This window comes from Salvia miltiorrhiza, chromosome 1 (genome assembly GCF_028751815.1).
Source record: "Salvia miltiorrhiza cultivar Shanhuang (shh) chromosome 1, IMPLAD_Smil_shh, whole genome shotgun sequence".
Lineage (NCBI taxonomy): Eukaryota > Viridiplantae > Streptophyta > Magnoliopsida > Lamiales > Lamiaceae > Salvia > Salvia miltiorrhiza.
Window position 1 is genome coordinate 71,544,761 of NC_080387.1, and position 13,034 is coordinate 71,557,794.

The 13,034-nt window shown below is 34.3% G+C and overlaps 3 protein-coding genes across 8 annotated transcripts; 2 read left to right on the forward strand and 1 right to left on the reverse strand.

The window, feature by feature from the left end:
* Window positions 1-1,572: 1,572 nt before the first annotated feature.
* On the reverse strand, window positions 1,573-5,820 carry LOC131005774 (pentatricopeptide repeat-containing protein At5g40400). 6 transcript variants are annotated; one of them, XM_057932852.1, is made up of 4 exons: window positions 3,692-5,811; window positions 2,631-3,388; window positions 2,402-2,551; window positions 1,573-2,196 (listed from the first exon to the last, which is right to left on the reverse strand). In XM_057932852.1, the coding sequence occupies exon 1, from the start codon at window positions 5,606-5,608 to the stop codon at window positions 3,773-3,775; it is 1,836 nt and encodes a 611-aa protein (XP_057788835.1). In that variant the 5' UTR covers window positions 5,609-5,811; the 3' UTR covers window positions 1,573-2,196; window positions 2,402-2,551; window positions 2,631-3,388; window positions 3,692-3,772. The 6 variants fall into 6 exon arrangements, with proteins under 6 accessions (XP_057788835.1, XP_057788833.1, XP_057788834.1 ...); XM_057932854.1 differs by lacking the exon at window positions 2,631-3,388 and having other exon boundaries at window positions 1,768-2,196; window positions 3,692-5,202; window positions 5,309-5,820; XM_057932850.1 differs by having other exon boundaries at window positions 1,573-3,388; window positions 3,692-5,613; window positions 5,681-5,811.
* On the forward strand, window positions 1,857-2,774 carry LOC131005784 (CRIB domain-containing protein RIC4). The gene is made up of 3 exons (XM_057932868.1): window positions 1,857-1,989; window positions 2,090-2,233; window positions 2,351-2,774. Exons 1-3 carry the CDS (start codon window positions 1,863-1,865, stop codon window positions 2,590-2,592), a joined length of 513 nt encoding a protein of 170 aa, XP_057788851.1. The 5' UTR covers window positions 1,857-1,862; the 3' UTR covers window positions 2,593-2,774.
* Window positions 5,821-7,290: 1,470 nt separating the features above from the next.
* LOC131005786 (protein METHYLENE BLUE SENSITIVITY 1-like) lies at window positions 7,291-8,067 on the forward strand. The gene has a single exon (XM_057932870.1). The coding sequence runs from the start codon at window positions 7,571-7,573 to the stop codon at window positions 7,883-7,885; it is 315 nt and encodes a 104-aa protein (XP_057788853.1). The 5' UTR covers window positions 7,291-7,570; the 3' UTR covers window positions 7,886-8,067.
* The last annotated feature ends 4,967 nt before the right edge of the window (window positions 8,068-13,034 follow it).

The following is a 13,034-nucleotide window of genomic DNA, read 5'->3' on the forward strand; positions in this document are numbered from 1 at the left end:
TATTTTTCAATTTTTCATACAAAATTAGCCTAAATTATAATTTACATAGTTTAAGCAAATATAGTTCTTTGCTAAATAAACATTGATGAGCTTCATAATGAAAACAAATTGATGGATATAAATTTTTAAGATGTGAACAAAATCTGTTAAATTCAGGCAAATTGATGGAAATATTAATTGAAGGGCAAAAACTTTTACTCGACAAGTCAACATATACGAGGCTGGGCCTCCACTTCCTAATTCTTAATTTCCTATATCCGACTTGTGCTCGAATTGATCCAATTAAAAGTCTTATTTCCTTTTATAAAAGTTTATTTTTATATGTAAAATCAAGTTTTTTTTTTTATGTAAAATCTTATTTGCATTGAAGAAAAAATTCATTAGCGTTGAAAAAAAAAATCATTTACGTAAATTTCATATGATCTTTAAAATAGTTTTATTTTGTAATTTCTTCGTTTTTTTTCTCATTATGTGGTTAGAGCACAATTCTTTTTTCTTTTTCATTTAATTATGTTTTGAATAAAATATGTATGTATTTAATGAAACACAATGAAAGGACCTTTAATTTGATATATAATTTGAAAGACAATATACGTATGTAAAAATAAATTTAAAATGAACAAATTATGATAATTTAAAAGTTTAATATATTAAATTACTTAATTTAGATTTTCGAATTGATGCGGATTAAACAAAAGTTCAAACTCAAATTTGAATAGTCACCCTTATGACAAACCCTAAAATGCTATCAATTTTGAGTTACAAAGCCAAATTGGCCTTGAAATTATGTTTTAGATATCAGAAAAGGTATAAGGTTTGAATAAAGAATTGAGGAGAAAAAAACACAAATAATCAAAGAAAGAAATGCAAGACCACGCTGCCTTATATTGTTAAAAACAAAGTTGTAGACTTGTAGTATATTGTTAAGGTACAAAGCCCAACTCCTAGGTTACACATATTATTATACTTACCTTTAACTCTAATTTGCCTACTATAATAGGCCACAAAATTAATGGGAGGATATCATATAATCATTGAAGATATAAAATCATGATGGATGAGAGATATAAATATAATGATATGATTGCCCCATCATTTTCATTTTAGGAGGCCAAGTGTGATGATATGAGAACTCAACCCTTAACCAATCAAATGTACATACAATCTTTTTATTGGTTTTGGTAAAGAGAAAATAACAATAAAGAGTGGTTAAGGAAATTATTAAATGATGTTCCAACTTTACACCAATCAAGATACCATGCCACATAAAATCAAATAAACAATTTATTTAGCACTTGGTTCTTGCAATCTGTACAGTTGTTTAAGTTTGCTTACGATGTACTCATGTTTGGTGGAGTGTAATAAAAGCGTATTTGTTAGGACTAATTAAAAATGTGTGTGTGTGTGTGTGTGTGTGTGTGTGTGAGAGAGAGAGAGAGAAAGAGATGAAAATAACACTAAATGGAGGCTACCATGTACAAGGCTATGGAAGGCTTCTCCTTCAAGAGAGGCCAGTGAATGAGCAGCAAGCCCCACCATTCAGAACTAACAGAGAGAGAGAGAGAGAGTTACACCTCCAATCCAAGAATAGACTAGTAGATACAGTGTTATTTAACAAAACCTTTAGCATTGGATCTCCCTGCCCCTCTCTCTCACATCAAATCTAAGTGGACATTCATATAATATAAGTATTCTAGTCCTTACTTTTAAACACAGCAAGTAAGGTGGCATATATTATAACAACCCCATTCTCCCAAACCACTTCATAACTTGTCAATCATCCTCTCTCTCTCTCTCTCTCTCTCTCTCTCTCTCTCTCTCTCTCTCTCTCTCTCTCTCTCTCTCTCTCTCAGAACAGTAACATGAGGGATCGAATGGAAAGATTTGTGCTGTTTCCTTTCACTGCAGGATGCATCTCTGAATCGAGCATTGCGGTTGGGCTGCAGCAAGCTAAGAGATCAAAGATGGACATGGGTTCAACTCCCACAAGTAATACTCTCTTTCACAGACCAACATTAAATCCACCATCTTCCTATACTGTATGTGTTTACCTTATATTGAATGCTTACCTCTTGTTCTGACCATGAAGGAGAGAAGGACGAAGAGGAGGAGGAATACGAGGAAGATGAAGAGAGCTTATCTGGTGAAAACTTTAAGAGCCCTTCAAGCCTATTGGCGATTCCAAGATTCCAGAAGCTGTTCAAGAATTTCAAGAACTTCTCTCAATCATTCGGTAAGTGATGCATATGAACACAATTGGTTTGTTATGCATCGTTAAAGTTTCCATTGTTCTCTACATGTATGTTCATTGTATGCTGTAATCCTATTAACAACCCCTAATACTGTTTAGTATACAAAGACGAGTTAGAAGACACAGAAATGGGAATGGAAATTGGATTACCGACGGATGTGAAGCATGTGACTCACATAGGTTTGGATGGTTGCGCAAGCTCAATCCTCGCAAAGGGATGGAATAACGTCACCAAGCCAGATACCACCAATCTCCCTTCCTTTCCTTCGACCCCACTTCAGGTTGCCATGGCCATGAACGCTGAAAATCCAACCATTAGGGGCTTGCTTGAAACCAAATGAAGAAAATTTATTATGTAATCAATAGATGGAAGCAGCACCTGAATCTGGATGTATAAAAAACTTATATGACAGTCCATGAATGGCTTGCTCATGTATCTGTAATGTTTATCTGTGGTCACTGTGGTTTGTGTAACCATGTGGGACCTCTTAATACCATCTCTTGCAGTTATGATTTTGGTCTAGTTCTTCTAATCCAATAGAGAATATGACAAAGCCGAAACTGAAAATGCATGATTGCCAGCAAAGCATGAACGAAATCCAACATGTTACTCAACTTCCATGCCTTTTACTTCTACGTCATTCATCGGTTAAACTTCTACAACTTCCATTACTTCTTACAAGGAAATTTACCAACCATGTCTTCTGACAATTATGAAAGAATTTTAAGAGAATTAGATTAAATGATGGTAGGCAGCAATTATGCTCCAACAGGATTGTCAAAGTGGTCACCTAGATTAAAACAAATACAACTAAAGAGGTCATACAACGTGTGATGATCAGAAGTAACTAGCTCAAGAAGCTAAACATATTAACTTCTCAAGGAGAGAACCACTAACTATAGTCACTTCACTAAAACTGGATTATGCTCCATTGGCACTTCACTACACAGTAGACCTCAAGCTTCTGCAAATTTCAGAGAGTAGTTTGTGAGTGAGGGTCTGTCTTCAGTTTGGGGATTGTTTCCCGTACCAAGCGAGAGTGACAGACTGCCTACCCAAGTCCAAACTACATTTTCATTTAACTTCATGGGAGGTTGTAATGTCATTCCAACCAGAGAAAAGGTCATTTTACCACCCTAGTCAACAACCAGAATACAGAGGTAAATTAATTGAATAAATTAAGTTGGAGTGATTCTAATCATTACAGCTAGAACCAAAATACTGCCACCAATACTTATATCATGCCTGTCTATTTGTCTCATCATGTCACTGTCTTTGATCCCTAATATGATCCTAACGTCAATGATAATATGTCTGAGGCACATACAAAGAACTGAGGCACATATAAATAGGGTAATAGCACAAAGATCATTTAGAAAGATTCTAATTCTATGCAATAGCACAAAGATCATGTAGAAGACTGTAAAATCTCAACTTACATGTGATTCTCATACTTGGAGGTAAATGAATTTGAGATTGAATTTGGAGATGGAAATAGAGGTTCAAGAAGAGATGCAACATCATTCCACCAGTAGCTCACGCCTCTGTGCTTTCATTGCTTTCCACATGCCATCTATTACATACTTGCATGTTAGGCTGTTTGGTGCATACCCTAGTTTTGCCATCCTATCTTGGAATTTGATTAACTCAGAGGGGTCACCTACATCAGAGAGTACCCTGACTATTGCATTATAACACTCCGCATCAAAGATTTGAAACTCCTTGGCATAGAAACTCAATAGTGATTCGACTTCAAAAATATTTTTCTCTTTGCACAACCCATTCACCAAAGATCTGCATATTTGGATATCCAGAGGCAAACCAGATTCAATCATCTCCTGCATCAAGGAGAGAGCCTCCATGCTTCTGCTTAATTCACACAAGCCTCCAATAATAGCTCTATATGCACTCAATTTAGGTTTCAAGCCTGTTGACACCATCTCAAATTTCAACTCTAGTGCTTCCTTGACAAATTTGCCTCTAGAAAGAGAATCAATTAACTCATTATACACTTCGGCATTCGGCACATAACCATTTTGAGACATCTGGTCTAACATAGACTTTGCTGCAAATGGCCTGTCATCCTTACATAAAGCAAGTATCAAATAACAATATATCTTTGGTGAGACCATGATGCCATAACGCGCAAGCTCAACAACTAGATTCAGTGCAGATATCATCCTATCCAGATTTTGATAACCTTTAATGAGCAACCAACAAGTGAAGTCATCAGGGCTAACCTTGTTTCTAATCATGTCAAACAACATCGATCTTGCCTCTTGCATCATCCCTTCTTTGCAGTATCCATATATTATAGTGTTGTATGAAACAGCATCAGGCGTCAACCCTCGATGAACCATCAGACTGAAAAACCGATGAGCCTCTCTCACACTACCGCCCTTACAGAGACCATTAATCAAAGTTGTATATGTGATCAAATCAGGAACCATGCCTCTTATACACATGATATTATACAAATAAACAGCATCCTTCAATCTCCTATTCTTGCAATACCCATCAATTAGCATGTTATATGTTATGGTATCTAGGTCAAATCCCTCTTCCTCCATCCTCTCCAAGAATTCATTTACCTTATCCATATCACCCTCCTTGCACAAGATGTGAGTCAATATGTTAACTGTGAAAGCATTAGGACGTAACTCAATTCTCAACATCTCTTGGTAAACTTCCCAGCATTTCCCCAAGCAATCCATCTTCGACAACCCATTCAGAAGACAATTAGAAGCAACAATACTCGGAACAAACCCGAGCTTCGCCATTTTCTTGAAAGCTTCAAAACCGTCTGTGACCATATCGTTTCTGATATAAGCCTTGATGAGCATATCAAACACAACGGGATCCCAATTACAGTCATTCGCACTCGAAAGCAAGCTCTCATACACATTGAGTCTTTCACAATCGCTGACATTTGCATTCAACTGCACCAATTCTGACAGGATTTTCATAGCTTGCTTAAAATTCTTAGACCAAACCAAAATGTGGATCATAATACAGTAAGTATGCGCATTCGGTAGGAGACACAAACGATTTCTCACCCAATTGAAGAAACTGAGGGCTGCTGATGAATCGGACTGGCATCTCAGCAAGATTCTTGATAATTCAAGGCTGGTGAAGCGGCTAAACAAACCCTGCTCTTTGAGATAATCCAATGAGGCGTGATCCTTTTGCTTGAGGGAAGAGCAAACGAGGGCGACAACGTTGTTTGGATTGTTAGACTGGGGTAAAAAATTGTAAAGTGGGTTGGTCGTAGGTTCACGGGAGCTTAGAGACTGGAGAGGGGAGAGTGAGGTCGAAAATTTTCTAGGTTTGGAGCCACGAATTGAACCAATCAACATTGCTCCTGAAATTGGAAGGTCATACTAATAGTAAAAAATTGGAGAGGGAGAGGGAGAGAGAGAGAAAGAGACCTCCCAAATTTGGGCTGATAAACTGGCTGCTGAAAAAGTAGCTCTGAATGCTGAAATGGGAGCGGCGGACGACGGCGGCGATGGTGGGAGGCGGTGGATTTGAGAATTTGCCTGACAATAAGGGAAAACGGGGGAAATTTAATTCAAGAATAGATTATAGTACTATGTTTTATTAATAATAATAATAATAATAATAATAATAATAACAACAACAAATCTATTCACCCACAAACTAGTACTATTAAAATAGAAAATATTATTTTATTTAATTTATTTTTTAAATATAAATTGAATTTAATTATGTTATTGTTTTATTTACATTGTACTTATTTTTTTAATTTTTTTATACTTTTTAATTTTTATTTTATTTTTTTACAAAAAATAACTATAATATAGATAATTAATTAAATAATTATGTTATACGTTTTGCTCGGGGAACTTCACGCGATGATGATCGCGATCGACTTTTGCTTGGAGCACGACATCGGTCCAGCTTTCCTCTTTACCGATTCCATTCTTGCTATCCACGTGCTCCAAGATGATTGCGGCGGTTCCGACTCTCTATGCGATGATTTTTGGGAGGTGTTCGAGCATGCGTGCAAGTATGTTGTCTTAGACTTTTGTCATGTTTGTAGGAGTGCTAATAGAGCGGCCCATGCTTTGGCGGGCTTCGTTGTGACCTCTCAGAGTGAGAGTACTTGGGTCTCCGTTTTTTTGGATTGGCTCCAAGATATTGTAACCGTTGATATGTCTTGAGTATATGGTCACTTCTTTAACCTCAAAAAAAAACTTTTACTCCTTTCGTCCCTGCCAAAGAACTTCATACAAGGGAGTGCCAAAGAGCTCCACTAATTAAAGAACTTCTTTAATTAGTATTATGAGTGATAAAAAAAAATACTAGAAATAAGGATAAATGAAATATTTATAAATAGTGGAGTTAGTCTAAAAATAGATAGAAAGTTATTTTGTATATAAAATTTAAATTTTGTAACTTCTATTTGTTAAATCATTTTTCACAACTTGAATCGAAAAGTGAACATTTTTTTTTAAGTTACAAGAAGCATCTGAATACTATTAATTATGCAACATGCACGCAGGTGAGACTTCAACATCACTCAACAGTGAGAAAATATCACCGCACGTAGAGCGTTCAATTATGCAACCCGTCACTTAATAGTGGGAAAACATCATCGCACGCAGGTGAGAACGCCTTACGTGTGGGATCACAGCCATTTAATACAACAATAATACATTATCACATAAAGTGAGAAAACATCGCCGGGATTGAATCGGACCTCTCACAAAAAAGAGTTTTTAAGTTTCTCAATTTTATCACTAGCAATGCCTCATCGACAAAGTGAACATAAAATTAAACCTATTAACGATAAACTTAATTAATTAGTATCCTTCACATGTTAGTTTTAATTGGAAATTAACAAACATAAATGAGATACAGACCCTGTTGTTAAAGAAAATTTTCGAATTATGAGTATTTTTTTGGGGGTGTTATGGCCAAACAAAAAATGCATGAACTTTGAAAATTACAAATTTTAAAAATACAAAATCCACGAATATCTACAAGTTAGAAGCATAGAGTAAAAATTTGGTCTAAATTGTCTCATAATTTTGCGAAACACAATAAATCGATCGAAATCGCAATTCGCAAAAGGGGGGAGAGAATCTTTATCATGTATATCACTCTGCAAATCCCTTAAAAAAAAAAAAAAAAATCTACGAGCACGCATATATATATATATATATGCATACATATACACATAACTGCGGTATATTGTGTGTGATCGGCGTCGTCGCAATTCGTATTCAGCGTAAAGTAAACCCCCGCGGCGCCAAAATCCGCCTCCCCGATTTTGGTCGATTTCAACCTTCGCCATGACCGGAAAGGCGAAACCGAAGAAGCACACAGCCAAGGAGATTGCCGCGAAAGTCGACGCCGCCACCACCAACCGCGGCGGAGGCAAGGCCGGCCTCGCCGATCGCTGCGGGAAGGAGAAGGGCGGCCACGCCAAGCTGGAGTGCCCCCTCTGCAAGGTCACCGCCCCCGACGTGAAATCGATGCAGATCCACCACGACGCCCGCCATCCCAAGGTCCCTTTCGACGAAACAAAGCTCAATAACCTTCACGGCACCAACGAAGCTGAGCCCTCCAAGGCCAGGCCCGGCGTCCGCGGCAGCTTGAAGAAGTGATTTCCTCTTCTTTTTTTCTTTTTTTCTTTAACCCAAAATTATACATAAATATAGTTCAGCTAGGGCGAGTGCTTATCCTGATTACTATAGCAGATTATATGCGCTTTTTATGCTGTAATTTGTGGGTGTTATTATGGATATGGAGGTATAATATTACTTGCTGATCGTAAAGTTACGCCTTATTCTGTTGTTCGACTTCAATGTTGATATGCTTATTGTTCAAAGTCATTAGTTGAATACTGATTATTGTGCTGCTGGATATAGAAAATGTGGCTCTTGGTGATGCTTTTCAGTGATGTTATGATCTAATAAGGAACTGAATTTTCTCAATAGTACTACTCCCTCCGTCATTTGAATTTGAAGTGGGACGGAGGGAGTATCTTGATCAACAACGAGTTATCCATGAATGTGTCGAAGTTGAATGCTAAGGTGGTTTCTGTGATAGCTTCTTTCAAATTTCAATTCTAAATCAGGATTTCAGCTTCACTGTTGTTATATGGTGCTAACTGTTGTATATGGACAAACATGAAGAAACTAAGGCATGGAATACCAAATAGCCGTGTGAATTTCTTGGTTCTTTGATTTAGTATGCCATTGAATACTTAATGTGGTTGTGGTGTCTGTAGTTTTCAAATAAAGTACTCTTGAATGATGCCAAATTGTCAATGATTTATTATGTTGCAATGGCTTAGAGGATCGATCATTTTATGCTATTTAATGACGTGGCCTGCTGAGTTACCGTTCGATTTATTGCTTGCGTTGAAGGTTTTCAAACTTGAATCCTGTCACTTACTTTGTATGTTAACTTAGATGACTTTTGTGAATTGCTCATCTTTGTTGAACTTTCTTCCTTATGTAGACTTACAATGTTTGTGTATATTCCATCACTGTGGCCTTCTTGCAAGTAAATAACACAAGTAGTTTAGTTTTTGTTGTTTCAATTGGAGTTGTAAATTGAACAGATTTTGTTTGTTTCTTGTTTGGCTTGCTTCTGTATTTGTTACACAAAAGTGGCATGTGCTGATGGCCGGAATATCTTACATGTCATATGCTCTCATTGCTCGTTCGGCTTATCCCATTGTTCGTTGGTTTATATTTGCATTTACAGGAAGGTTTCATAACATATATAATGCTCTTAGTCTTGAGATATGCCTTTCTGCTCTGTATTGCTAAGTTTTTCTGAATTATTTGTAAAGCTACACTACGCCCCAGTTGAATCAATAGATAGCTGTGCTGGTCGAGTCTGGCACGCTCGCTGCTTCTGTAACATCATCAGGTAAGTAGTTTCTGAATATTCTTCATCATATTGTGCTAACAGGATTGACTTTTAGAGTACATACATATGCCTCGTTGAGGAGGATACATGATTCTCTTTGTGTTTGTAATTTATTTTGTGTTGGTGATCTGGGAAAATACTGCTTTAACTTTGCACACTTGTTTTGTTCTTATCTCTGGTTCCACAGATTTGTAGGCAATATCATCATCAAATGAAATCTCATCTATGTGCTTTTATGGGGCTGGCTGGATGCAATTATAGAGGTATGTATGTATATATATGAGACTATGTGTATATCTTGACTGGCTGTTTGCTTCATATCAGCATTGAATTCTTCTAGGCAGGATAGATCTCTGTAAATCGTTTATGACTAAGTAACCAACCCCATTGATTGTAGTTTGATCAAGAATGTACTTTTTATTCGACGACATATCGATATATATACTATCTCGTATATCTAGTAACCTACTCCCTCCGTCCCACTTCAAATGTCTCATTTTCTATTTTGGGTTGTCTCATACTTAATATTTAAATAATTTCCAACAACTCACTTTATCTACTTTATACACATTTCTTAATCTCCGTGCCCAAAAGAAAGGAGACATTTGGAGCGGGACGAAGGGAGTATATTTTTCTGCCTAGATCATCTTTCTATTTGTAGAGGCAACTATATTTGCATACATGTTAACTAGTGTCTTATACATGATCTTTAATAACGGATGATTTAACTGAATAGATATGGGAGCAAGCATATTAGGTAAAATTGGAGTATAAAATAATTAATTATTTGAATTATTCATTAAAGTATTATTTTCATAATTGATTAGTTTGATGTTGTCTTTTTCTGTGATCTAATATTCATATTTTATAAATATATATTATAAAATATAAATAATAAAAACTACTGTATAAAATATATATTGATTCAATATACGAGTACTTTTAAAATAATGTTATTTTAACAATTAAATTAAATTTTATATATATATATATATATATATATATATATATATTGTCATGATTCATAGTTTTTATAGTGGAGCTCACAAGTTTTGTTGCCAAAAGTTTTGGATTCAAATTTCACTATCGAAAATCCATTAAACGTGGTATGATAAGGTTGAATAACAAACATGATACAATAAAGGATCTATTCACTTTTATCTGTTTTTTGCTTTAGTGTGATACACATGTTACAATAAAAGGGAGTTTACTTTTCATGTTTGAGTAGCTTTTTCATTATTAAATTTTTTTCAATTCCATTTTTATAACATCTCAAAATTTTAATATATCTTAATAAATACTAGTAATAGATTTATCTATATTATTTTTATTTATTTAAATTAATCTCCAAAAATAAACGATTTCTAAAATTATACTCCCTTCGTCGACGATATCGTTTTCACTTTGTGAACGGCACGAATTTTAAGAAAGTGGTGGATAGTAGTTGATAGTAGTGATTATTATTGTGAGAAGTTTGAGTCTCGTTATTGATGTGAGTGGAGTTTGGGGATCTTACTGTTATAAATGTAAGTGAAAATGATATTGTGAACGGACCAAAATGGCAAAAGTGAAAACGATATCGTGGACGAAATGAGTATACATTAAGGATCTATCCAAAGAGCATCCGATGAGAATAATTTGTATTGATATGATCGAATTTGTATTGACAAGATAGAACTAAGTTCCTATTGTGTCAATTGGATAACAGTATGAATATGATTGGTTCAAGCAAAAATGTGAAAACATTTTGCATCACAAGCCGCCCAACATGTATTATGGGCCTGGACCATACAAAATGTTTTACTATATTTGGCAAGCACAAATTTAAACTGATATCGTGTGATTGTATTTTCATTTATTTGATCATTTAATTTAAATTATATTAATTGGTTGTAATTTAATTATTTAATTAATTATAATATATAGTATTTAATTTTATAATATGATATGTACCTTATATCTAAAAGATAGCAGTATAAGAAAATATTTGGGAAGCCCACGTTTTACATATTTTGACATGTCAATTTCTTTATATCAATTTCTCATTTTTTTTTTAAATGGCACTTATCAGTACTATTCTAGGTTATCCACTTATCCTTCATTTCCACGTGCCCATCTTCTATTGGTTTAAGCTTCACAGAAATAGTGTCTAACATCAAATAGAAACACAGAGAAATTAGGTTTTTGTATCTTTCATATCATAAATATGGTGTACTATTTAGCGGCATTTAAATGTATGTTTAATATTCTTTTAAAATCACATTGCTAGTTTATAATGAGACATAGATAGGGTATAATGGGAAAATTCAATGCTCTTACTATATTAATTACTTTTACTTTCCTCCTCCCATTCATATTAGTCAACTTTTATGTGTCATAGACTTGTAAAGTATATATTCAAACTCCCCACACTACTTTTATTTAGTTTGGTAGATTAAATAATACTAGTATCTTATTATTACAAAAATGATACTCCTATATGAAAAGGAGTGACTGAAAAAACAGTCCTGCATACAAAAGCAAAATGAAATATCTTAAAAATAATACACAATATTTTTAAAATTCGTATAATATATTAGTTTGTAATAAAGAAAATTTATAAAACTCATGCTGATTGATTCAAATCTAAATTTCTTGACATGTGACATTAACAGCGCAATATCGTTTTCCTCAAATAAAAAAAAAACTAATGTGAAAGTGCGCTAAAAAAATAATAATAAAAAATAAAAAAACTCTAATGTGAAAGTACCTAAAGATAAATTTCACATTCATTAGGAGTATTAAACTATTTTGTCCATTCATTGATGTGGGCCCAGGTCAGAATAATACTAACATATTGTTTTTTTGCGGTTTATTTGTAATTTTTTTTTTTGAAGGACGGTTTATTTGTAATTTTATTTGACTATGTTTTGCAGCCAGCCATCTTTGAAAAGACTTTCTACTTGTCACCAATTAATGTCGCCATTGTCAGATTTCTCTCCTTTTCGTTTTGGCGTAGCTTTAAAAGTCAATAATGGACTCTATTAAATTGGAAAAAAAAAATAAAAAATACTCATTTCGTGCCACGAATTTTGACACATTTTTCTTTTTGAACCGTCCCACGAATTTTGACACGTTTCCATTTTTTGTAATAAGTATTACATTATCTCTCCTACTTTATCACTTTTATATTTTATTAACTACACACTTAAAACACTAATCTACAATTCCTTAATTCTCGTGTCGAATCCAAACGTGTCAAGATTCGTGGGACGGAGGGAGTATGTTTTTCTTTTTGAAACCATAAATAAAAACCAACTATCTTAATTGTTCACATTCTTGATCCAAATCTTTTCAATACGTTTCCCACGCCCTCGTCTTATTTTTACATACTACTATTTATATATGTGATTTTCCATATGACATAAAAAACACATGCTAAGAAAGAATGTAATTTTATATTTAAATCTTTAATTTTTTTTTCTTAATTTTATAATATTATTCTTCAATTATCAAGTTTTTTTAATTATTTTTATAGCTTTCATATAAGTAGAATTGATAATTATACTCTCAAATTTTACTACATGACACTTAAAAAATTAATAAAATAAATTTTACATATGACACTTATTTTAAGAGGCAAAAAGCATACTTTCTACTTGACGTGAAATTCATACTAGTACAATATTTGGATACGAAACTTACCTACTCCATTAATAAAATGTACCTAATTAGTGCATTTCATTAAGTAGGAGATGGTGGGGTGGGGTGGGGGTGGGGGTGGGGTGGGGCTATATATACATATTAATTAACATGAATGTCAAGTTTGGTGCACTAATTAGTGTTTACATTAGTGTTTACCCTGTTATTCTGCATCACATGTATCTTGTGATT

Excerpts from the sequence above, each read along its gene's own strand:
- LOC131005784 (XM_057932868.1), top strand. The coding sequence starts at position 1,863 with ATGAGGGATCGAATGGAAAGATTTGTGCTGTTTCCTTTCACTGCAGGA. Across the intron at positions 1,990-2,089 it reads CATGGGTTCAACTCCCACAA|GAGAGAAGGACGAAGAGGAG; the intron begins GTAATACTCTCT and ends CTGACCATGAAG. Across the intron at positions 2,234-2,350 it reads GAACTTCTCTCAATCATTCG|TATACAAAGACGAGTTAGAA; the intron begins GTAAGTGATGCA and ends AATACTGTTTAG.
- LOC131005774 (XM_057932850.1), bottom strand. The coding sequence starts at position 5,608 with ATGTTGATTGGTTCAATTCGTGGCTCCAAACCTAGAAAATTTTCGACC.
- LOC131005786 (XM_057932870.1), top strand. The coding sequence starts at position 7,571 with ATGACCGGAAAGGCGAAACCGAAGAAGCACACAGCCAAGGAGATTGCC.